The sequence below is a fragment of the Phacochoerus africanus genome, chromosome 2 (genome assembly GCF_016906955.1).
Source record: "Phacochoerus africanus isolate WHEZ1 chromosome 2, ROS_Pafr_v1, whole genome shotgun sequence".
NCBI classification, from domain to species: Eukaryota; Metazoa; Chordata; class Mammalia; order Artiodactyla; family Suidae; genus Phacochoerus; species Phacochoerus africanus.
This window is the reverse complement of record NC_062545.1, coordinates 163931496-163956389: the sequence shown is the minus strand read 5'-3', so window position 1 is coordinate 163956389 and position 24894 is coordinate 163931496. Positions and strand designations below refer to the sequence as shown.

Genomic DNA, 24894 nt, shown 5'->3' with positions numbered 1-24894 from the left:
TCCTGTGAAATTGGATTGTGATGATCATTATACAACTACAGATGTGATAAATTCATTTGAGGAATAAAAAAAAAGAAAATTAAAAGAAAAAAGGGCAGCTGGGTATCAAGATCCATGCTGAATGGCTCCCTGGGAGAAAGAAGTAGAGGGCAGGAGAGGACCAGCCCTTAAGAGAAAGATGGGGACAGAGCAAGGAAATAAGGAGGGTCATGGGACCTATACCGGGACCTCGCCCTGGTCTCTCCCTTGCATGACAAACTGCCCTACTGATAGGACCTTGTTTATAACCCAGACAATGAATGTCTTGTCCTGACTTTCCGCTTCCCGCAGACAGAGGTTGGGAATGCCAGGGATCTTCTGACTGAGTTCCCCTATCAAGGAAAGGCAGTAACGTCTCATCATACCCCACAAGCACACATGAAGTTACAGCCAATCTGAATCACCTCCAGAGAAGGAGGGGACATTTGGCATTGAGAACCGTGGTATATGGGAATGAATGAATGAATGAATGAGGGAGGTGAACCAGCTTATAATGAGTGGACTTAGAGGCTACACTTTACTCTTCAGGGTTCTGTTTCAGAAGTTTTCTCATTTCTAGAAATCTTATCAATTTGGGATATTGTTTAATGCAGTTAAGAACTAATTATTTTTATGCTGGCTGACCAGAATCAGTTTTAATCTCTTGCTTTTTAACCAGATTTATAGTCTTAATTGCCAGTGCTGAAGGCCCCATTATTTAAATAGCCCCGTATCCTGCCATCGTTATTTCCTGTGACTGATTTCTGACCTTTCACTGAAGGGTAAGCATGACCCTGGATTCAGATTTCCTGCATCCTGTTCTTGATAAACTGGTCTTCATCTGGTACCAAACTGGAGATACGGTGATAAAGTATTTTAGGTGGTTATGTCATCAAGAAGCTGAAAGATCACTGCTTCCAGTCCCAGTCAATCAAGCTTGGTGGACAGGCACACACCAGCTTGTTTGATACGAGATAGATTGATTTGGGCTTTGGTTTGCTGCTTTATTTAGAAACAAATCTACAAGATACTCAACAGCTGGATTAATGGATTTCTTTCACTTGGATGAGTTGATCTAATATTCCATGTTTTACCTGTTTCTGAGGCTCATCAACGTCAGCAGGGCCCTGTGTTCACCACCCCTCACTGTCCTGGTGCTGAGTGAGGCTGCTGTGCTGGTCTGGTGACAGCGTCCCCTTGGCTCTGGTCCTGGCAGAGCTTACAGGACATCCAGGTAGGGATGTATATGGAAGAATACAGCTGGCAGCAAAGGCTTCTATAGAGGGAAAGCGGGCATGGCCTCTTTGCCAGAAGCAAGGGGGAATTGGGGCCAGACTGGGAGGGAAGTGGGGGTGAGGCCCGTGGGGGCCAGGCTCCAGCAGATACTCCTCCTTGCTCTGATCAGATTCTGCTGAAGGACTGAATTTATGTGTTCTTCCCTGGGACAGTGGTTGTCAACCTGCTCTGTGCCTCTGCATCCTTCATAAAATGTAGAAAAATGCCATGGTCAGGCTCTACCCCCAGATCTGGCTCTCTTGATCTGTGGCAGGGACCCAGGCAATAGAATTGTTACAGAGCTTCTCTGGGTGATTCTAACATGTGACCATGTGGGGACCTTGTCTGGGACTTGCTAGCTCCAACTTCTGCTATAATCTAACATTGTCCTTCTCTCTTTAGCTACTCAAAGGGGTCCCTGGCATGCTCAGAATGAGACAGTGGATTTTACTCCTTAAATATAGTTGTCAGGTTTTTGGGGATTTTGGGGTTTGTTTGTTTGTTTGTTTTTGCTGTGCCATTCGGAAATTCCTGGGCCACAGCTGTGCCTTGAGCCATGGCAGTGACAACACCAGATCCTTAAACTGCTAGGCCACCAGGGAACTCCTCAGCCATCAGTTTTTAATGTTGATTGGGAGTGGGCACACATAGGGCCCCACTGTGTACATCTTACACTTCTTTCCTTCATGCAGGCATTCAAGAGGGACTCAAGCAACTCTTAGAGGCTACTTGTCCAAGTCTCTCCTTTATGAATGAGGAAACTGAGGTCTTTGGAGATGAAGATACTTGCATAAATGTCATTCCCCACTTGTTAGGGGAAAAGAACCCAGCCTTGCTGCCAGGTCTTGTGGGAAAAAACATGGCCAGTGGGTCAGATTGCCCTGGGGTCAAATCTTGCTGTTTACTGATGGCTGTGTGACCTTGGGAAGTCACGTTCCCACTCTGAGCCCCTGTTCTTTTTTTTTTCCCCCAGTTTTTTAGGGCCACACCTGCAGCATATGGCTGTTCCCATGTTAGGGGTCGAATGGAGCTGTAGCCGCTACCATGCCAGATCCAAGCCTTGTCAGCGACCTACACCACAGCTCATGGCAACACCGGGTCCTTAACCCACTGAGCGAGGCCAGTGATAGACCCCCCATCCTCCTGGATACAAGGTGGATTCGTTACCACTGAGCCACCTTGGGAACTCAACTCCAGAGCCACTGTTCTTTTTTTTTGTTGTTGTTTTTTGTCTTTTTTTTGTTGTTGTTGTTGCTATTTCTTGGGCCTCTCCTGCGGTATATGGAGGTTCCCAGGCTAGGGGTTGAATCGGAGCTGTAGCCACCAGCCTACGCCAGAGCCACAGCAACTCAGGATCCGAGCCGCGTCTGCAACCTACACCACAGCTCATGGCAACGCCGGATCGTTAACCCACTGAGCAAGGGCAGGGACCGAACCCGCAACCTCATGGTTCCTAGTCGGATTCGTTAACCACTGTGCCACGACGGGAACTCCCAGAGCCACTGTTCTTATCTATGAAGGGGAAATATCTCCCTACCTTCCAAGGTGGTTGGGAGGATTAAGTGAGAAAACCTGTGCATCTAAGTAACACACATTGAATCCAGTAAGTCTTTCTCCTCTTCCCATGTTCCCCCAGGACATTCCCACGGCGCTTTCAAGGGCCAGTGTAGAAGGAGCGAGCTGAAGCGGGGGCAGAGGGTGAGGAGCTGGAAAAGACAGCCCCTAACGGACCCTGATGGCCTCGTGCCGCCACCAGAAACAGCTGCTCAGAAGCAGGAGGTTTCAGTGTCTGGGACCCTGCCGGGCAGCCCCAGGAGCCCCTGATCTGAGGGAGGCAGGAAGGTTCTCAGAATTGTGTCTGTTTTTAAGAGGCAACTTTACAATTCAGTTCTAATAGAGCTTTCTTTCAATGTAACATGGTTAAAGAAACTCTCTTGCTAGATTTTCTTCTGTCTTCATCTTTGTTCAAAGAGAACCCTGCCCTTAATACTGCAGACAAACACCAGGTGTAACTAAATCATATAGCTCAGCAGGGGGCACGACATTATTTTTTCAATGACTAACCAAGATTGACAATTCCGTTAATAGGATTAGGGTTCATTGTGGAACTGTTTTCTCTTATTAATTTGGCTTGACTTAAATATACATTTTGAACTGGCTAGGAAGGGAGGGCACCTTTGTTTTTAGAAAAAAATATTGGGGCTATATTTAAAATGTATTATTTCCTCTACTTGAAAATCCATGAATTCTTGATAACAATATAAAGTAACTTCGTATTTTATACAAAAATCACAATGGGAATCCAGACTTGTTCTTTTCATGAAAATTGACTTTAATATAACTTTTAGGGCAGATAGATTCCTTTTGCTACTTTTGATACTTTGTTCTTTGGGTATATTTTTGGATTTGTTTTTCTTTTTTCCCAATTACATCAATCATTCAGCAATCCTTTTTCATGGGGGTGTTTGTGCGTATGTGTGTGTGGTATACAGTATATGCTAATTTATGTGTGTGTGATATGTGTGTAGTATGTGCATATTTGTGTGTGTGTGTGTGTGTGTGTGTGTGCATGTACGCACGCATGTGCATGCAGCTTCTACATGTCAAACACAATGCAAGGCCCTGATGACAAAGACAAAATCCTCAGCCTCTTTGTTAAGAAGCACACAGTCCAGCAGGTGCGAGTATTCAGGGTGGGAAGATGACACGAGACGTGCACTCAGGTACTATGGGTGCAGGGAGGAGGGGGAGAGGAAGGAAGACATGGAATGTTCTGGAAGAAGTGGCACTAGACCAATATCTTATAGGAAGGAAAGGGGCCAGGGAGGAAGGGCGTACCATATGAAATAGGAGGAGAGTAGAGTCCGGACAGGGAGTTGCTAGAGGTAGGGCTGCAAATCTAGGAACCACATCATGGAGTACAAGCCAAGGGAGTTGGACTTTAAAAAGACATGGTCAACTTTTTTTTTTTGTCTTTTTGTCATTTCCTGGGCCGCTCCTGCGGCATATGGAGGTTCCCAGGCTAGGGGTTGAATTGGAGCTGTAGCCGCCAGCCTACGGCAGAGCCACAGCAACACAGGATCCGAGCCATGTCTGCAACCTACACCATAGCTCATGGCAACGCTGGATCCTTAACCCACTGAACAAGGCCAGGGATCGAACCCGCAACCTCATGGTTCCTAGTCGGATTCGTTAACCACTGAGCCACAATGGGAACTCCATTTTTTTTTTTTTAAACAGGAGAAGGATGGAACCAATTTGCATTTTGGAACCCCCTCTCTGCAGTTTTAAAGGGAACGAGACTCAAAGTCAAAAAGCTACTGAAGAGGTATTGTAGTATTATTGCTGAGAAGTGATGAGACCTGCACTTGGGTATGAAACTGAAAATTATTCAGGAGGTGAGACGGATCTGGTGTTCTGCTGCAGGTGGGGCAAGAAGAAGAGGGCAGAGGCAAGGGTGATGTCCGGTTGTCAACCCAGGGGAGGGGATGGCAGGGAGCCCTTGGTGGAGGTGGAGCCCCAAGAGGTATCTGTTGGGATCTGAGCTGGAGGGGCTGGAGGAGAGGTGGATATGGTGGTGAAATTCAGGGAGAAGGTGTGGACTAGAGATATAGATTGGAGGATCATCAACACAGAAGCAGAAAGCAACAGCAAAATGCAGTCATGTGGGGAGAATGTCTCTGCTTGAATGAGACAAAGAGCAGATGGAGGAAACCCGGTAGAATACTGGGAAATTCGAGGGCACTCAGGGGGAGGCTAACCCATGAAGAAGACAGAGGAGAAACAGTTCAAGGAGAATGAGAACCAGAAGGATGGTGTCCAGAAGCTGAGGATAGAGGGCTTCAAGGAGGAATTGACAAGCTAAATAAGGCAAAGAAAGTTCTGCTCCAGAAAGAACTGCTCTAGAAAGAGGTCCCCAAAGGAAATGACAGAATCATCTACTGCATTGAGACCACACAGCCGCAGGAGGAAGGTTTCAGCAGAGCAGCCGGAACTGGTCATTTAAGAAGATACCCCGAAAGCCACATTTGATCAAAGTGCTGTTTGCTTGAGTTGGGAAAGACTTGACTGCTTTATAAAGGAGAGGCCAGTAGGGAGGAAACACAGAAGATACAGGATGGACTCTACTTAGTGGAGTGAGACCCAAATCTAACCTGAGCATCATGGATTACATTAGGCATGGGAAGTCCCCTAATTATCTGTAATTGGAAAACCAGAGGAAACCCACGCAAGAGTTGGTCCTCACAGCGGATGGACTTTCCTACATGTACGTGCAACACTGCCATTTGATGACTGCATTTATTGGACTGCTTGTGAGAGGACTGCAGTCAGAAGTGGTCAAAAGACAAGGGCACCACCAACCAGCTTGTCCTCGACAGGAAACAGTAAACCAGAAGAGGGGGCCTGTTGCTGTGAGCTGGTTGCAAGACCTGCATTACTTCTTTCAGAGGCTGCATTTCCTTTCCCCCTTTCAGAATCCACTGAAACTCTTTTTCACAGGAAACACCAGCCAAATAATTTCTTTAGAAAATACAGTTCTCATTCCAAAATGTGACACAGTTATCCTCATTAGACCTGACAGCTCCCAGGAAGACATTTTCCTCAAATCTGCTCTCCGTTGGGCCTCGGCAAGGGGACGGGGCCCAGAACTGCCCCCTGCTGGTTATGCAACCCGCTGTGAGTGACCCTGGGGAACTGTGAATGAGGCCCCCAGGCGGTCCCCCCTCGTTAGCAGGAGGACCTGGTGAATGTGTCCAACCCCCTGTGGGCAGTTAATACTATTAGTTGGGCTGTTTACCCAACATGGATTTTAGGAGACACAGGCACAGGGGCTGAGGATTCTGCAGATCATGAGGGGAGGGAAGGTTATTTTTAGGAGCCCAATAAGGTCCAGGTGAGCCTTGCTTTCTACCCTGCACCAGTGTCTTTGTTACACTGTTGCATTCAGTTGTCAAGCCTGCTGTCCTGGGTGGAGGTACAGGGTTTAGAAGGGGTGGGGGTGGGGCATGAAGAAGCATTGGGAAAAAACCCTGGAGGCTCAGGGTGCTTTGGGACCTCAGGCAGATCCTTTGATTTGCATGAGTTTTATGATGATGCCTTGAGCATAGACCTACGGTATGGGTATGTGCTCTTCTGTATATAAAAAACATTTCATGAAAAAAAATGTCACTCAGTCTCTGAGATCAAGCAGCCAGAGTGCCCTGACAGCCCAGGAACCCACACCTACCCTAGGAGAGAGTGGAGAGCGGCTGGAGGAGGGGCGGGGTGTGTGTGTGTCCCTCCCCTGACCCCACTTATCCCAAGCTTATGCTCAGTGGCTAAAGACAATACCATTTGTTTGTCCTACTCAGGCCTCTCTCTTTTTTTTTTTTTTTTAAATGGCTGCACCTACGGCATATGGAAGTTCCCAGGCCAGAGACTGAACGTGAGCTGTAACAACCATGGATCCTTTAACCCACTATGCCAGGCTAGGAATCGAACCCCTGCCCCTGCAGCCACCCGAGCCGCTGCAGTTGGATTCTTAACCCACTGTGCCTTGGCAGGACCTCTGGTTGTCCTACTTAAAAGTCTTTTGCTGACTTTAAAAAAAAAAAAAAAGCAACTATGCAATAAATTACATCCCCAGGACTTAACTACCTTCTGACTGTAAGTTTGTATTTTTGACCCCCTTCACCCATTTTGTCTACCCCCTTACCCTCCACCTCTGCCAGCCACTAAACTAGCCTCTCTGCAGCCATGAGCTTGGATTTTTAAGATTTTCCATATAAGTGAGATAGTTACAGTACCTGTCTTTTTCTGTCCAACTTACTTACTTATTTCACTCAGCATTATGTCCGCAGGGTCCATCCATGCCTTCGCAAATGGCAGGATTTCCTTCTTTTATAGCTGAATGATGTTCCGTTGTGTACATGTACCATGATGACCATCTTTAATCGTGGTCATCAGATGAGTAATCCAATAAGTACAGTAATCAAAATGGCAAGCCCCATGAAAGGGATGCAAGGACTGACTCAGGAAACTGTCGCCCCATCTCCTTGCTGGCCCAGGCTTCCACCAGCCCTGTCCAGGCTGCTCTGAGGGTTTAGAACTGACTGGCCAGCCCCTCATCCATTTTCCTCCAAATCCCTGTACACATTGCCATAGCCTTGGCCTTGCCCAATCATAGTGATGCCCACAGGCACTTCCTGACCTTCTAGGGCTGCTTTGCTCCTTATTGGAGCATCTAGGAGATGAAAACCAACCACTTATATTCCCGTTGTGGTTTCTGGAAGGCATTCAAAGGCTCTGCTATGAAGGGTTCTTCTGAATAATCAAAGACCTAAGAGCTACATACATACAGTTCCATATGGGCCACAGCACAAGCCCCTCTAGAGAAACTGGCTGGATACAAATACTAGAGCCAAAGCCTGGGAAATGACAGTTCCCTCATGGCCATCATTCTCCCCAAATCACCTCCTTCAAGGCTGAATCTGCCAATCACTCTGACTCTTCCTCAAATACTGTCAGTCGTTTCAAAACCTCTCACCATCCTGGTTGCTGCAGAGACAGCTAAAACCCCACTGGTTTGCTGGCCCTCTTCTGGCATGCCACGGGAGGATCCCACTGCTCAGATGCTCTGCCCCCAACCTGTCCCTGCCCCTGTCCCTCAAGGGTGCTGCTGCCTCCTGCTTTGTGACAAATGCTCATTGGAGGGCCCACCAGGCCTTCCAGGCTCAACAGCACAGCAGGCACTTTAGCACAAAATGCACAATCTTGTCCATAATATCAAAAGAATGGGATTAAGAAAAAGTCACCTCCAGAAATGACGTCTTCCTTCCTCCCTCCCTCCCTCTGTCTCTTTCTCTCTCTCTCTTTCTTTCTTTCTTTCTGCTTTTCAGGGCCCTACCCACAGGATATGGAGCTTACTTTCTCTCTTCTCCCCTCCTCCCTTCCTTCCTTTCCTTCTTTCTTTTTGCTTTTTAGGGCCCCACCTGTGGCATATGGAGGTTCCCAGGCTAGGGATCAAATCAGAGCCACAGCTGCCAGCCTACACCACATCCACAGGCAAGCCAGATCCGAGCTGTGTCTGTGACCTACAGCACAGATCATGGTAACACTAGAACCTTCACCACTGAGTGAGGCCAGGGATTGAACCAGCCTCCTTATGGATACTAGTCAGGTTCTTAACCGAGCCATGACAGGAACTCCCAGAAATGTATTTCTGATCCTCGTCACCATCACTGTCCCTCCTACGGCAGAGTCCCCAGGAAGAACTAAACATCTGGCGGGGGGAGGAGGGGAGGAGGGCGCGTCTGCTGGGGCAGCATGCATGCATTTCCCCATGGCTGTACTAGGGACACCTAGGGACTCGAAGGACCCAGATTCCTGACCCGTGCAGGAGGCCGTTACAATGATGAAGCCAGGATCTAGCTTGGACAGGAGTGGTCAGACAACATGGACAGGAAGCTGCTGCCCTTGGGCTGATCTTGGTCTGGGACACGAGTCTGTCCCTCAGGGACTCTTTCTAGCCTTGGGTGCTACTGAAGGCCCACTGCTCCCTGAGCCAGGCTGCACATCAAGCATGAGGCCGGCCTTGAGGTTGGAGTGTCAGCCATGTCTGGTGAGAACTGGACTAAATGGAATACAAGCCAGGAGATTTTTTTATGGCATTCTTCCTATTAATTATCATATGAATAGTGCACTTTGCATTAGGTAGAATTTCCACGTGCTTCAAAAAGCAGGCAGTTGTGTTGTTGGTATTTTTCACACCATAGGTAAATTCTTGAAGCATCATGTGCTCCATGCATACTTATAAAATCCAGCTGTGTTATACAAGCACCCCAGGGAGGCCTTGCCTGGAAGAAAATGCTGCTGTGAAGGATTCCAAGTGACACAGTCACCTATTGGGTTGTAATGGAATTTCATCAGCAACTCACGGGTCCTCAGTCAGATGACACAGGAGCAGGAAGGAAAAGTGATCCCCCTGGGGGAGGTGTTCTGGGATGCTTGGTTGAAATAGTGAGCACTGCTCTCAATCTCAGGACAGAGTTAGACCACGTGGAACTCCAATGCTCTAAAACTTTTCAGAGACCTCACATATTAAGAGTAGAAATAGCAGGGGTTCCCATCGTGGTGCAGTGGAAACGAATTTGACTAGGAACCATGAGGTTGCAGGTTCAATCCCTGGCTTTGCTCAGTGAGTTAAGGATCCGGCGTTGCCATGAGCTGTGGTGTAGGTCGCAGACATGGCTCGGATCCCATGTTGCTGTGGCTGTGGTGTAGGTCGGCAGCTGTAGCTCCGATTTGACCCCTAACCTGGGAACCTCCATATGCCATGGATGTAGCCCCCAAAAGCAACACAAACAAAAAGAAAGAAAGAAAGAAGGAAAGAAGGAAAGAAGGAAAGAAAGGTAGAAATAGCAGAGACCTTGAGGCCAGAGGGAGCTGTGTTCCAAACCTTTTGAGAGTCAGATGCTCTTTTTCATAGTTGAGAGGGTCAAGGTTGAATCCTGGTTCTGTTCCTCAACAGATGTATTTTGCAAAGCTCCTCAGCACTCCCTAAGCTGCAGTTTCCCCAGGTCTAAAAGGAGGCTGTGGCACTAGATTCTTGTATCAACTCAAAGGTCTTGGAGTTCCTATTGTGGTTCAGGGGAAACAAATCTGACTAGCATCCATGAGGGTGCAGATTCTGTCCCTGGCCTCACTCAGTGGGTTAAGGATCCAGCGTTGCCATGAGCTGTGGTGTAGGTTGCATACGTGGCTCAGATCCTGCATTGCTATGGCTGCGGTGTAAGCTGGCAGTTGTAGCTCTGACTCGACCCCTAGCCTGGGAACCTCCATATGCCATGGGTGCGGTTCTAAAGAAAAAAAAAGGTCTTGTTCAGGGTCTATGAAAAAAATCAGGTAGGGGATCATCCACACTATGCTTTTGAAACATCTAGAGACAAAAGGGTTCATCAGTAACCCATGAAATGCGAGACTGGGCTCCACTGTTAACTGTGCACCGACTTCTTTGTGGCCCCCTTCCTCTAGCTGGCTTTAGAGAGCAGTAGCTTACGCAGATAGAGTCATGATTGCTCCAGGGAGGGTATGAATCTGTACATTTTGTGGCTACAATCCCCCCCTCTTTCCAAAGCTTCTGTTGGAAACGCTCTTATTTCAAGGGACAGCTTGGCGCAGAGATTTGGGGATTTTTTTTTTTTCTCTCCAAAGAGCATTAAACCCATTTCACTAAGCCCGAAAGTGTTCACCCCAAGGATCTGGACCATTAAGGAAGAAAACCATCAAAGTTCAGAAACTGGAGGTTTAGGGACCTCCAAGTCTTGCATCATTTACACGCATGGGGTGTGTCCACCGCAGGCCTTCAAAACCCCTGGTTGTTATTATCAAGAAATAAGATGTTTGTGCATAGAGATAAAAACAGCAATAAGAGCTGTTGTCTCCGGAGCTCTTTCCACTGTCAGGCACTCAACTTGTCAGGTACATTGTATTATCTCAGGCAGAGGCTCAGGAAGAATGTATCACTGCCCCCATTTTATATATGTGAGGAAATGGGGGCTCAGATATATTAAAAAGCCTCCTGAGATCATAGATGTCAGAGTGCAGAGCCGGAATTAAAACCCAGTTCTCCTGTATCCTCACAGAAGAACAGAACTGTCGTCATCTTCAAAATCCAACAAATTTAATATTCTTTTTTTTTTTTTTTGGTCTTTTTGCCATTTCTTGGGCCGCTCCCACGGCATATGGAGTTTCCCAGGCTAGGGGTCGAATCAGAGCTGTAGCCACCGGCCTACGCCAGAGCCACAGCAACTCAGGATCCGAGCCGCGTCTGCGACCTACACCACAGCTCATGGCAACACTGGATCGTTAACCCACTGAGCAAGGGCAGGGATCGAACCTGCAACCTCATGGTTCCTAGTCGGATTCGTTAACCACTGCGCCACGACGGGAACTCCATTTTTTTGTTGTTGTTGTTGTTGGAGTTTAATATTCTTAAAAGCCCCACCTTTCTGGAAGAAACACAGCCAGTTGAGTGTGTGTGTGTGGTGTGTACATGTGCACACCTCCAAGTGCATTTAATTTCTGCATCCTTCCAAACAAGATTTGTGGTGCTTTCATCAGATGCCCCAATGTAGGAGGCAGGGGCTTCAGTCCAGTGGGTGAATCAGAGGCAGGCTTGCTGCCACATTGCTCAACACAGCCCGTGCCATCCCAGGGAGTTCCAGGGATTTCAAACAGGAGCAGGAAGAACAGTTTTTAGAGGTGCTCCATGCTTTCAAAATGTAAGCCCAGTGGGAAAAATTACTAAATGAATAAGGTGGGCCAAAAGCAAGGCGCTCGTTTCCAAATTCATTGGTCACAAACGAAAATGCAACCAATTTAAATTTTCTTGTGAGTTTTCCTCCACTTGTTTGAGAGCATCTTGAGCTCAATCTGTCCACAGGACAGGCTCCAACACTCTTTGGCGACTTCAGCCACGTGACCTTGCATGGGCAGTGGGCTTGTTCCCTTTGTTTAGTGCTTGTAGCTTCTGAAGGCAGTTTTTCCAGGGATTTACAGGGGACCCACTGAAGGCATCGGTTTAGGGCACTTTCTAAACCACCCAGCCCGCTGGAGGCAGCCCTCATCCCTGTGGAGGATCACATGCTCTGGAGGGCTCTCGCGGGCTTCTCCAGGTGGAAGACGTTCTCTAAGGGAATGGGAAGCCTCTGGAATGGGAAGTTGGACAGCCGAGCCAGAAGGTGGAGGTGGAATCATTTAGAGGAGCTGGGCGATCCCCGGGTGGGGAGAAATGAGAAATAAGCCAAGGGAGATGGGAGCTGGGCCCTCGGACACCCCAGGATGCAAGCTCTGGAGCAGTGTGTCCCAGCCCTGAGCCAGAAATGTCAACACATCCTCCTCCCACCTCCCAGGCAATAAAGGTAAATGTTTGTGCTGCGGAGGGCATTGGAAGCAGTTTTTAATCTACAATTAGTAGAGTCAGCCGCACGATTTTTGTAAACAAGCTACTTGACCAAAGCCCACTTGTCCTCTCGCGAGAAAAGATGCATTAAGATGACGTTAGGTAATGACCGCCCCTATCACCTCCAAAAAGAAGGAATGGATTGTTCCTTTGAGGTAGAGGCAGAATATCAGAGAAGTTAAGACCCTGGGCTTTGCTTTGCCTGGCCATGGCCTCTGGCAGGAGGATGGTTATGCTCTTTCTGGTCCTGTTTCTTCCACTCTAAGAAGCCACCTTACAGGACTGTCTTGAGGATTAAATGAATTGATATGTGTAAAGTGCTTAGAACAGTGTCTGGCACTTAGAGCTCAGTAAATGTCAGCGCTGATGATTGCCCCCATTGCACAGTTATACATAGATGTTCTACAGTCTTGAGATAAATTTATATATATCAGTGTGTCCTCTATAGGTATTATCATCTTATTGAGAGAAAGTGGAAGTTCATAGAGGTTAAATGACTGGAATCTAGTTTTTATGAACTAGTTCAATGCTCTTTTCACTATATCAAAAAAACCTTAATTATAATTAACATATATAAATATGTATTTATATATGCATATATTTATTTACATTTATATGTGTATGTATAATACATGTATTATGTCATATATAGTATCTATATAATTATGCTATATATAAACTATTATGTATTATATATACATACGTGTATATATTATGCATTATATATATACAGATAGATATAGATACCTTTGCTGATAATCAGACACGCTCCATATTTATTACATAAGACATGATGGGATGTTTACTGTGTAAAAGAGTGTCTCACCTTTGGGAGTCTGTACTTTTCTCTGAGGTGAACTCTCAGGCACGCCCTCTCTGCCTTTTTTTGTGTAAACGCAGCATCTCTTTCCATCCTAAAAGTAAAAGAATAGGATAAAGGATCAAAGGATATGGAGAGATAAGTCCGTTTCAGCTCCTGCTCAGAGGAGCCAGACTCTGTACACAGCGCTGAGTTCCCACTGCCGGCAGAAAAATGGGAAATCGGAGAAATTTTCCTATGTCCCCAAATGTCTGCCTTTCTATCCACAGACCCTAAATCCCAAAGACAGCATGGTTCTGGAGATCTCCTTCTGATGCAGCCCTGGAGAGGGGAGGCTGATTATTCCCAAAGTAGAGCTGTCCACACTCTAATTGCAACCTGGGAGCACAAGCATCAGAATCACTTGGAGCCCCTGTTAAGAACTCAGCTTCCTGGGGCTGATCCCAGCCTGACTGCATCATGGAGAGAAGCTGCATTTTAAAAATTGTTTATTATTTATTATTATTATTATTTTGTCTTTTTAGGACTGCACCCGGGGCATATGGAGATTCCCAGGCAAGGGGTTGAATCAGAGCTGCAGCTGCTGGGATCTGAGCCGTGTCTGCGACCTACACCACAGCTCAAGGCAATGCTGGGTCCTTAACCCATTGGGTGAGGTCAGGGATCAAACCCACATCCTCAGGGATACTAGTCAGGTTCATTACCACTGAACCATGATGGGAACTCCTTTATTTTTTTTATATTGATTAAGGGTTAACACATTGAGTGCTTCTGAAATCCTAGATGTATGAGTTGATGACAAAGGATATTGACTATAATTCTTGGGACATACATTTTATTTATTTATTTACCTCTTAACTAAAAAACATTTTTTGGCCACCTCTCAGCATATGGAATTTCCTGAGCCAGGGATCGAACCCATGCCACAGCGAGCCAAGCCACTGCAGTGACAATGCCAGATCTTTAATCTGCAGCACCACAAGGAAACTCCCAGGTTTATTTATTATTTTTTTATTTTTATTTTTTGCTTTTTATGGCCACACCCACAGCATATGGAAGTTCCCAGGCTTGGGGTCGAATCAGAGCTACAGCTGCCGGCCTCACTACAGCCACAGCCACACGGGATCCAAGCCATTTCTGCGACCTACACCGCAGTTCACCGCAATGCTGGATTCCCGACCCACTGATTGAGGCCAGGGATCAAACTCACATCCTCATGGATCCTAGTTGGGTTGGTTTCTGCTGTTCCACAACGGGAACTCCCTATTTATTTTTCGAATTAAAAAAAGTGAAGTATAGGAGTTCCTGCTCTCGTGCAACAGGATCAGCAGTGTCATGGAAGTGCTGGGACACTAATTTGATCCCTGGCTTGGCACAGTGGGTTAAGAATCCTGTGTTGCTGCAGCTGAGGCTTGGGTTGCAACTGTGGTTCAGATCTGATCCCTAGCCCGGGAACTCCATATGCTGCAGGGTGGCCAAAAATGGAAAGAAAGAAAAAAGCCATTTCTCTGCATTATTGACCCTCTAAACCTCAGTTTAGGTACATTGTTCCCTTCCCTGCTTGGAGGGATGCCTCAGCATACAAGCTGCAATGGATTTCCAGAATGCTCTGGGGAAGCCTAATTGGACTTGTGATTATGCTGGTTTGAAATGGGCTCCTTTGCTCATGACAATCCAGAAGGAGGTGGGGGCATCTTTGGGGATGCAAAGCTCACAATAACTTCCCCCTCTCCTACCTGAACCACAGGAGCACATTATTTGAGGTTACATTTATATTAATTTTTTTTTTGTCTTTTTGCCTTTTCTAGGGCCGCTCCTGCAGCATATGGAGGTTCCCAGGCTAGGGGTTGAATCGGAGCTGTAGCTGCCGGCCTACGCCAGAGCCACAACAATTCAGGATCCGAGGCATGTCTGTAACCTACACCACAGCTCACAGCATCGCCAGATCCTTAACCCACTGAGCAAGGCCAGGGATCGAACCCGCAACCTCATGGTTCCTAGTCAGATTCATTAACTACTGAGCCACGACGGGAACTCCTGAGGTTACATTTATATACATGCCCTCTGGCTGTATAGGATTAGACCAGGTTGGGTAAATGAAATTTCTCTGGGAATTTAGGATTGGGACTGAGAAAAGACAGAGACCTGCAGGGTGGCTGGAACTGTAACAAATGAACTTGAAGGATGCCGGCTACCATTTTTCACTGGCCACATGGTTTGGGTAACAGCAAGCTGCCTGCCCAGAAAGAACAAAGCAGCCATACTGAGATGAAAGTGATGCCAAAAGATAGAAAAGGAGGGCTCGTGGCTTTGAAGTGATGTGCTCTGGTCCTAGTTTAGGACCATATGAGGCCTACTGGGATTTCTGTTATGGGTTTGGTGAAGCATCTTTGCATGATTTGCCTTAAAATTGTTTTCATTTTCAGATGGCTAAGTTGTTGTCTATTTCTTGATTCCAAGTTTTGGAATCAGCTTAACCATCACACAGAAGGCTGGCTGAAGGAAGGGCTGGATCTGAAGGCATCGGATGAAACCACTGGCCCCGGGCTCAGGTGTTCTCTGAAGTCACTTCCTTCCACCAGATGACAGGCCTGGGAGAGGCCAGAGAGAACGCTGGGCTCAATCTTCTGGTTTCAGAAACTGAGAACTTGCTTAAGAGTTCAGTGACCTGGGGTAGGCAGAAGCAATCTCCTCCTAGCTCCGAGTTTTACTCAAAACATTTTCAATATACAGAAAAGGTAAAACAGTTTTACAGTTGAAACCCATATGCCACCACCTAGATTCTACAATTAGCATTTGCGCTATATGATTTTTTTTATATCACATCTGTCTATCCATTCATTTATCCATCTAATTTCTGATCTCAATTGTAGATATGAATACCCTCCTCCACCCAGCAAGCTTCAACATGCATACCATTAATTACAGTTACTTATGTTTGTAGTTTTTTTTTTCTTGTGAATTAAAAGTTTGCATATAATTAAATACACAAAGCTTAAATGTACTGCGATGGTTAATTTTATGTCAGCTTGACTGGGACACAGGATGCCCTATGTCTGGGTGTGTCTGGGAGGCTGTTTCCAGATGAGATGAGCTTTGAAGTGGTGGTGGAGTAAAGCAGATGGCCCTCCCCAGGGTGGGTGGGCTTCATCCAATCCACTGAGGGTTTGAATAGAGCAAGAAGGCAGAAGATGGGAGAATTTACCCCCTGCCAGTCTGCTGAGCTGAGAAATCAATCTTCTGCTTTGACCTGGACTTGCACCACCAGCCCCTCCGGTTCCCAGAACCATACCACTAACTTTCCTGGGTTACAGACAGTGGATGATGGGACTTCTAAGCTTCCATAATCATGTGAGCATTGGCTCCTTGTAATAAATCTCATACATATATACTTACACACACATATACATACTTTTTTTTTCTTCTCTATTGGTTGTTTCTGTGTGTAACCCAAACCCCTATTAAGATATAAAAAACAGTACTATCACCTGAAAAAATGCCCCCATTCCCATTCCAGTCAACCATGGCTCCTGGTCTTAGAGGCAACCACTATCTTTCTTCCACCAAGGATTGGGTTTGCCTGTTCTAGAACTTCATATACATGGAACCATACACTATGCATTCTTTTGTAGAAGACTCTTTCGCTCAGCAAAAAAAAAGGGGGGGGGATTTATCCAGATTGCTTCAGTTATCAGTAGTTAGTTCCTTTTTATTACCAAGTGCGTTCTATTATATATTATGTTTGTTATTCATTCTCCTGTGAGGAACACCTGAACTATTTTCTGGTTTGGGGTACTGTGAATGAAGATGCTATGAATATTTTTGTAAAGTTTTTTTTTTTTTTGTGGACACATGCATTCATTTCTTCTAGGTAAATATCTAGGCATGGAATTGCTGAGTTATAGGGTAATTTTGTTGAGTAGTTGTCATTTTATAAGAAAATGGCAGACCTTTTCCCAAGTGGTTATACTGTCCTACATCTCATCAACTGGATCAGGAGTTCTGGTTGTCCCATTCTGGGCAAGATTGGATACTGCATCTTTTTAATTTTAGCTATCCTAGTATTTGTGTTGTGGTACCTTAATTTTCATTTTAAGATGATTTTAATTTTTCTTTCCACAATGTCTAACAATTTTCAGGCATTTCCTTTTCATGTACTAACTGGTCATTTGTATATATTTGTGAAGTATTTGTTTAATTCTTCTGCCAATTTTTTAAAATTATTATTGAGTTGTAGAATTTCTTTAAATATCCTGGATCCCAGTTTTTTTTTTTTTTGACATTTTGCAAATATTTTGTTTTGCAAATATTTTCTTTCAGTCTGGCCTATTTATTTTTTTTAACTGTGTCTTTTGACATAGTTTTTAACTCTGTCTAATTCATCTCAAAATTTTATGGTCACTAGGAGTTCCCTGGTAGCCTAGTGAATTAAGGATCTGGCATTGTCACTGCTGTGGCTCAGGTTCAATCCCTGGCCTGGGAACATCCATATACCATAGTTGTGGCCAAAAAATTTTTTTATGGTCACTGCTTTCAGGGTCATGTTTAAGAAACTTATAGGAATTCCCATTGTGGTGCAGTGGGAAAAAATCAAACAAGGAACCATGAGGTTGTGGGTTTGATCCCTGGCCTTGCTCAGTGGGTTAAGGATCCAGTGTTGCAATGAATTCTGGTGGGGGTTGCAGATTCGGCTCAGATATGGCATTGCTGTGGCTATGTCATAGGCTGGCAGCTCCAATTTGACCCCTAGCCTGGGAACCTCCATATGCTGGGGGTTTGGCCCTAAAAAAAAAACAAACAAAAATGTCTGCCTACTTCCAAGATGCAAAAATATTCTACTTTTTTTCTAAATGCTTTGTAATTTTAGCTTTTATGTTTAGGTATGTGATGCATATCAAAGTTCAGGTTACAAGTGATGCCATAGCAATTGTTATACCATAATTAAAGAGACATTAATACAATGGAGAGAAGTAGAGGGATAGACAGATTGTTTTGTTTATTCTATTTAGGTATTGACCTCTTTCAGTAGTAATGTTACCAGGAGGGGGAAAAAATATTAACACAGAAGTAAAATAAAAATGAATGAGCAACAGAGTACATTGTTGAGTGATTATTTAGTTTACAATTAGTAGAGTCAATCCCATAACTTTTCTAAAATGATGAGGACAAATTTAGGAGGCTTTTGTTTGCTAATATTCGCTTTAATAATAATACGTACTATAATGTCTATAGCTCTCTCCAGATGTAACTTGTGAGGAAACTTTTTTTTCTGGCTGTGACTGTGGCATGTGGAAGATTCCGAGCCAGGGATTGAACCTGAGCCACAGAAGTGACAACGATGAATCCTAGGCCATCAGGGAACTCTATGAATGCTCCCCACCCCTCCACAATCAACTATTTTCGATGTTTTCTTTCTTTTCTTTTTTTTTGCTTTTTTTTTTTTTTGCTTTTTAGGGCTGCACCCAAGGCACATAGAGGTAGGTTCCCAGGCTAGGGGTTGAATTGGAGCTACAGCTGCCAGCCTACACCACAGCCATGGCAATCTGAGCCGTGTCTTCAACCTACACTACAGCTCATGGCAATGCCAGATCCTTCACCCACTGAGCGAGGCCAGGGATCGAACCTGCAACTTCGTGGTTACTAGTTGGATTTATTTCCGCTGAGCCACGAAGGGAACACACCTGATGCTTACTTCTTTACCTTGTATTCTAGGTGACGAAGCTCTTGAAAACTCAAGCAATGGACTAGAAGTCATGCTTCTACCCTTGGGGAAGCAGGCTGGCCTCATTGTCCTGCTACTATTTAAATCAGTTGGTTACATAAATGTGTAACACACATACAGCTGAGTAGTTGGTAAATAACCCAATCCACAGACTGACCATACCATTTGGCCATTTTGATCTGTCCAGATATAAAATTAAGGAAAACTAGGTCATTAGTTAATCAAACAATGCCAATACCTGTGAGCAGATTTATTGCTAAGATATATTAAATGATATTTTAATATTAGGTGCATGGTCTATATTTCTGACCATTTTCTTTTTATTAGCCTTCTTAAGCTGAGAATATTTGGTGCTGTTTTTCTATTCTGCTTCATTATACCTTTTTTTATGTCATAGGCAAAAATAGTCAATATTCAAGGAATGCTTCTTTTTTTTGGCCCAAGTATTATTTTAGCAGCAACATTATTTTTGCAATTGCATTTATCTTTTTTTAAACTGATTTATTGCAGAGCCAAGCATAGTATATTGTAGGTAGTTTTATAAGCCACAATTTCTCTCAGGAAAATAATACAATAGACAAGGTTTCCACCAAATGTATGTTTTTGTTCGTTCTTAATTTCCTCGAGGTCATTAACCCTTTCACCTATAATCAGCTTAGCAATAGGACTCAGCGATAGGACTTAGGCAACTCTTATGTAATTGATCATTAGCAAAAGAGGCATGTTGGCAAAAAAAACCTTTTCTTTTGTAACATATAGTGAAAATTTAACCTCAAGATTGTTTCAACAGTTGATTTAATTATTAAAAGACTTTAATTCTATCTTAAAAATCATTACACATAGATTATACTTGTTTAAAGATCAATCTTCAGTGAAAAATTGGTGATATTCACATTCTATAATATCCAACTGTAATGTTACTAATATTTTAATTATGTTTTATGTAGCCAGGAGACTGTCTTTATTTTTGGAGCTATATAGCCCAAGTATTTAGGGGTAAAGTATCATGATGTCTGTAATTTATTTAAAAATGATTCTCTGGGAGTTCCTGTCCTGGCTCAGTGGTAATGAACCCAACTAGTATCCATGAGGATGCGGTCCCCCCCCGGCCTTGCTCAGTGGGTTAAGGATCCGGAGTTGCCATGAGCTGTGGTGTAGGTCACAGACGTGTCTCAGATCTGGTGTTGCTGTGTGGTGTAGACCGGCAGCAACAGCTCTGATTTGACCCCTAGCCTAGAAACGCCTGTATGCCGGGTGCGGCAGTAAAAAGAAAAAAAAAAAAAGATTCTCTGTATCTATCAATCTACCTATTTATCATCTAACCAATGAATCATTTATAAGCAAATACTGGAAATGTCAACTGTCAATTTTATGCCATGGGTATATATGGCCATTCATTACACTGTACTACTCTTCTATGTCTTTAAATTTTCATAATAGACAGTCCACACATTTATTCAGAATCTTTGAGAAGCCAAGTCTTATGACATGACATAATTGTCATATTGTACTTTAGAAAGTTTTTTCCTGCACAGGTAAGATCAAGAACATTGTACCATATATTCTTTAAGGCCCTCCTCCAGGGGCAAAGTCTGAATTCTCACCATTTGAAAGATTTCCACTTGCTAGGAGGATGAATCTCATGACTGTAAAGATACTTGGCTCACAATTTTTCATTTGAGCAACTGAGGTCAGTAAAAATGTGCTTGGGCCAGAAGGTGCTCAGCTGCCTTAAGAATCGATATGTCGATTCACCTAATATTTTTCATTTCTGTTCCTACAAGGAGGACACAGTAACTGCTGATGCTAGGGAATGGTTCACTTCAGCAGAACAGACTTTCCTAATGTTAGAGGCAAACAGCAGGAGGAAAGGCATCTAATGAGGAAAGAGGTAGGAACTGGGGAGCTGAAGACAGTATGGCCAGAATGAGTTTCCTTCTGCTTGGAAGGGAAACGAAGTCGCATGTACTCACTTCTCCTCAATGACTTGCTTCTGGTACTCCTCGTATTCCTCTCTAGTCATCCCATGAGCTGCTGCAGGGTCGGATGTACCTCCTTCTTCTTTTTTTTCTTCAGACCCACCTCCAAGTCCTAAATTCTTTACCTGGTTACTTATCATAGTTTTCATAAGGAAAGCCATTGTTTCTGACCCAGGAAAAGAAAACCAAAGACCCAGACAAAATCTGAAGGAAAAAAAACCAACACAGAATTTCCAAATATCTTCAACGACAGCAACACATTTAAAAGCAAAGGACTTTGCACAGCCTCATCGATTCAAGGGCATAATGACAGAGAAGAGTGGTTTGTGGGGTGTAAGCTGGATTAAAGAGGTGAACTCAGTATAGAGAGGCAGATGGTTCAGATTACTAAGGCATACAATCAGATGCAACCAACTACTTTCTGAATTAATACACTAAGCTAATTTCAGAGGGGGAAAAAAAATCCTTCCCATCATCCATCCCTCTCCCTGCCCATTTCTAAATTTTAAATTATAAGAGCACCAGGGCTTCATCAAGAGTTGTTTCAATTAAATTAATCAGAGTGGATTGATTATATGGCTATAGTGGAATTTCCAAATTCCACCCTTGAGTACAACATCCTGTTGAAAACTGAGCCCAATGACTCAAAACCCAAAATGCTTCATTAAGCAGAAATAATCCTTTGATCCATCATTTTATCTCGCTGGACTCTAAGTACCATGCAAGGATTTGCTTTTTGGTCTGCTTGAATCCCATACTGCTTCAGCAGTTTGTGGTGTGTCCTGTACATAAATACCCAACATAATGCAAGTATAAAGAGCAAGCCAGCAGGTCCTTCCCTTATATTTGGAAGATGACCTTAGGCTGTCCCTGCAATGGAAAGTTAAACTTCTGCATGGAAGCAGTGCCCTGGACACTTTTCAATGTTCTGACCCAGAAGGTAAGAACATATGGGTCAAATCATGAGTGTGTAACGAGGTCACTTTTCCCTCTTACTTGCAGTCCACTTCCTGGGTGCTCTATTTCAGCTTACTGGTGCGTTTGGAGAAAACTTTCGATGTTTTCTAACACAGCATTTTCTCGATGGCTGTGGTTTTCTCCAGGTCAAGGGAGGAATTGAGCATGGCTAAGACTTTAATCTATGTTAGTATCTTTCTAATTAAAGCACTCCAAGAGGGGGTGGGGCAGAGGGGAGAGATGCAGAATATTTGTAACCTATGGTTATTATTTTATCTGTAGGCACAAGCCCTTTCAGGAAATAGTTGACCATGCCTCAGGGTACAGACCTATATAATCTGAATTTTTGCCTAAAATGCTTGTTTTATGTATTTTAAAATCTGCTTTTCGTATTCCTAACATATTTTAAAATGTTGCTAAAATGGTCTCATTTTGAAAGACTAACAAAGATTTAGGGTGAAATAGAAACTTTTCTGTGTTCTCTGAGAATGTACATGAATACTTAGCTCCACTTTTACTTTAAGATGTGTTGGTTGCACTTAAACATTCAAACCATGATGTCTAAATTATGTATAATAAACTATATTTCATCTCCACTGAGAATTACTAATTTTAATAAAATGTCATAAAGCTTTTCAAATGATAATGTAAAAGCCATGGCCTTTTTGTCTATTGCTATTTTCCCAGTTCAGCATAATATTCCTTTGGAAAATACTGCACAGGTGTTTCAGGACACTAAAAGACACTTTTCTTTCCCAAAGAAATGGATGATCTGCTGAAGGTCTGTCGTATTATAACAGTTTGGTCAGAAAGCAAAAAAATCCCCAAAGGTGTGCTTACAACCAAATTGGATGTGATAGGTCGAAACAGAGGCTTAATGGTACCCCTTAAAAAACAAAACAATATAACAAAAACCAAAGTAATAACAATCAAATCCATTGATAAGTTATTACTTAAATTATTAAATTAGAAAATTATTAAAATTCCATTTTATTGGGAATTAGGAAATATTATGAATGGTTAGGGTCTTGATTCTAAACTCCAAAGTCAGTTTGTAGAGCAGACTCTCTCCGTCCAGTCCTTTTCCGTGTGTGTGGGAAGGGGGAGGGCGGTGTCAAGCATTACAGAAAACTCTTAGTTGGTAACAACACCACTGTGACCAAAGAATATCCCCTGGTATGACTGTTTTATGAAATCAAACCTCTCATCGTCTTCTCAAAAGATTATTCCATTGAAAATGGGATCATGCCTTTAAAGACGTTTTATTCCTGAATTTATTACAATGGCTTTCCATCTGGGCATCCAGCAACTATTTGCTGCTGTGTGTAGACTCTGCCAGAAAGGGAAAATAAATATCCCAGGTGAAATGGGACAACTAGGTGTTACCCCTCCAAAGTTTTTTATTGGACTTAACTAAAATTCCAAATCTTTCCTAAGGTCAAGCCCCCAGTGCCCCAACTAGTATCCAGGGCCTCTGCATCTCTAGTCTCCACCACCCCTCCCCCAGAGGCTCACTGATCAGGCTTAAAGTTTCCTCTGATTTCTTTCAGACCTACCAAATTTAATTATTATTATTATTATTTTTTTTAGGGCCAACCAGGGCATATGGAGGTTCCCAGGCTAGGGCTCTAAGTGGAGCTACAGCTGCTGGCTTACGCCACAGCCACAGCCACACAGGATCTGAGCCACGTCTGTGACCTACACCACAGCTCACGGCAACGCTGGATCCTTAACCCACTGAGCGAGGCCAGGGATAGAATCCACAACCTCGTGGTTCCTATTTGGGTTCATTAACCACTGAGCCACGACAGGAACGCACGTTAGTCAGTTTTTTTTTAGTGTATTTATAGCAGGAGAAGGGTCCATTACCTTGGTCTACTATTTTCTGAAACCACTTTATAAAGACTGGTTTTTATAATGCAACCAACCCTGAAATATTACGAAGAAACTCAAGGTCGTTTTTAGTAAGTGGCAGAGCCAAAATTCAAACCCAGATCTGACTGACACCAAAGCTCTACTCTTTCCTTCTTAGAGCACATGGACTTCCAGAACTGGAATTACCTGGTTAAATGGTGCTTACCAAAAAGATTAGAAGATTTTAAAAAAACTGCCATTAGAAATGCCTACAAATTCCAGTTTAGTTACACTTTTACTAGTATTTGGCTAATAAAGAGGAAAACATCAAATACATTGTTTTAATTATTTTGTATGTTTCATTACCAGCAAGGGTAAGCATTACTCCATTATCATTTCTTATTCTCTTTTTATGTATTGACTCTGCAGGTGGTAGGCCACCCAGGGCAGAATGCAAAGCAAACAACACATGAAAAACCATCACAAATCAGGGCCTATTTGGGAAATAAATAACGTCTTATTACCCGTGATCAATGAAGGAAAAAGTAAATTTACTAAAATATTTCTTTATTTGAATAAGGTCAATGTCATTTCTTGAATTCCAGCTAGCATCAAAAAACAATCAGGAAAAAAACACTTGACAAAATGTTATCCAATTGAAATTAACAGTGGATAGAAAACCCTTTTAAACTTTAAAAGAAATATATTAAACAGGCAACACCCAGATCTAAAAAGTTGCAAGTGATGATTTTACATTAGATCTTATAATAAAAAAAAATCCCCAATATAATTCTTTGTTCACTGTCTCCCTGCAATAAGCATGTGGACAGGAAGAGATAATCACATCTTAATATTCACGACTGTCATTTATGTTCTTTACAAAGACTGGATCACTGCAAAGCAGTGGGTCAGGCGGTCCTTTATTCAAGTAATTTTGTTTTCCCCAAGTTAGCAAAAAGTACAACTGTCTGAGATAAAATGTCACAAAAATCACAATCAAGAAAGCAAAAAGCTTTAGCAGGCAGACTTGAAGATGGGGATTTTCATGGCTTGACCACGATCTGAAGATGATTTTGTAAGTCTAAAAGCCATCTAACAAAGTACCAAGAGCTACAGGCAGCAATCTGAGTTTAGTTTGTAGTTGCTAATAAACCAAGAGTTTTAGTAAAAAGAACATCAAAGTAGTAGATCATAAGTATAAAAGAATCAGTGCACATTCGCAAATGTCATTAACAATGAAAATGCTATATTATGCTCTGAGCTTACTTTAAAGCAAAAAAAGACTTTTCTTTACCTCCCCTCCCACCCAATCTTAGTGGTTCTCAAA

At 43.6% G+C, this 24894-nt stretch overlaps 1 protein-coding gene across 1 annotated transcript in view; it reads right to left on the bottom strand.

Moving 5' to 3' along the window:
- The window catches only part of CPLX4 (complexin 4), a 28732-nt gene extending 6598 nt beyond the window's left edge, over positions 1-22134 (bottom strand). The window contains exons 1-2 of the mRNA XM_047767033.1: positions 20751-22134; positions 13062-13149 (exon numbers count right to left, since the gene is read on the bottom strand). Of these exons, the coding sequence (XP_047622989.1) occupies positions 13062-13149; positions 20751-20917 (255 nt within the window). The 5' untranslated portion in view covers positions 20918-22134. The remainder of the gene's footprint in view (positions 1-13061; positions 13150-20750) is intronic.
- Positions 22135-24894: the final 2760 nt, after the last annotated feature.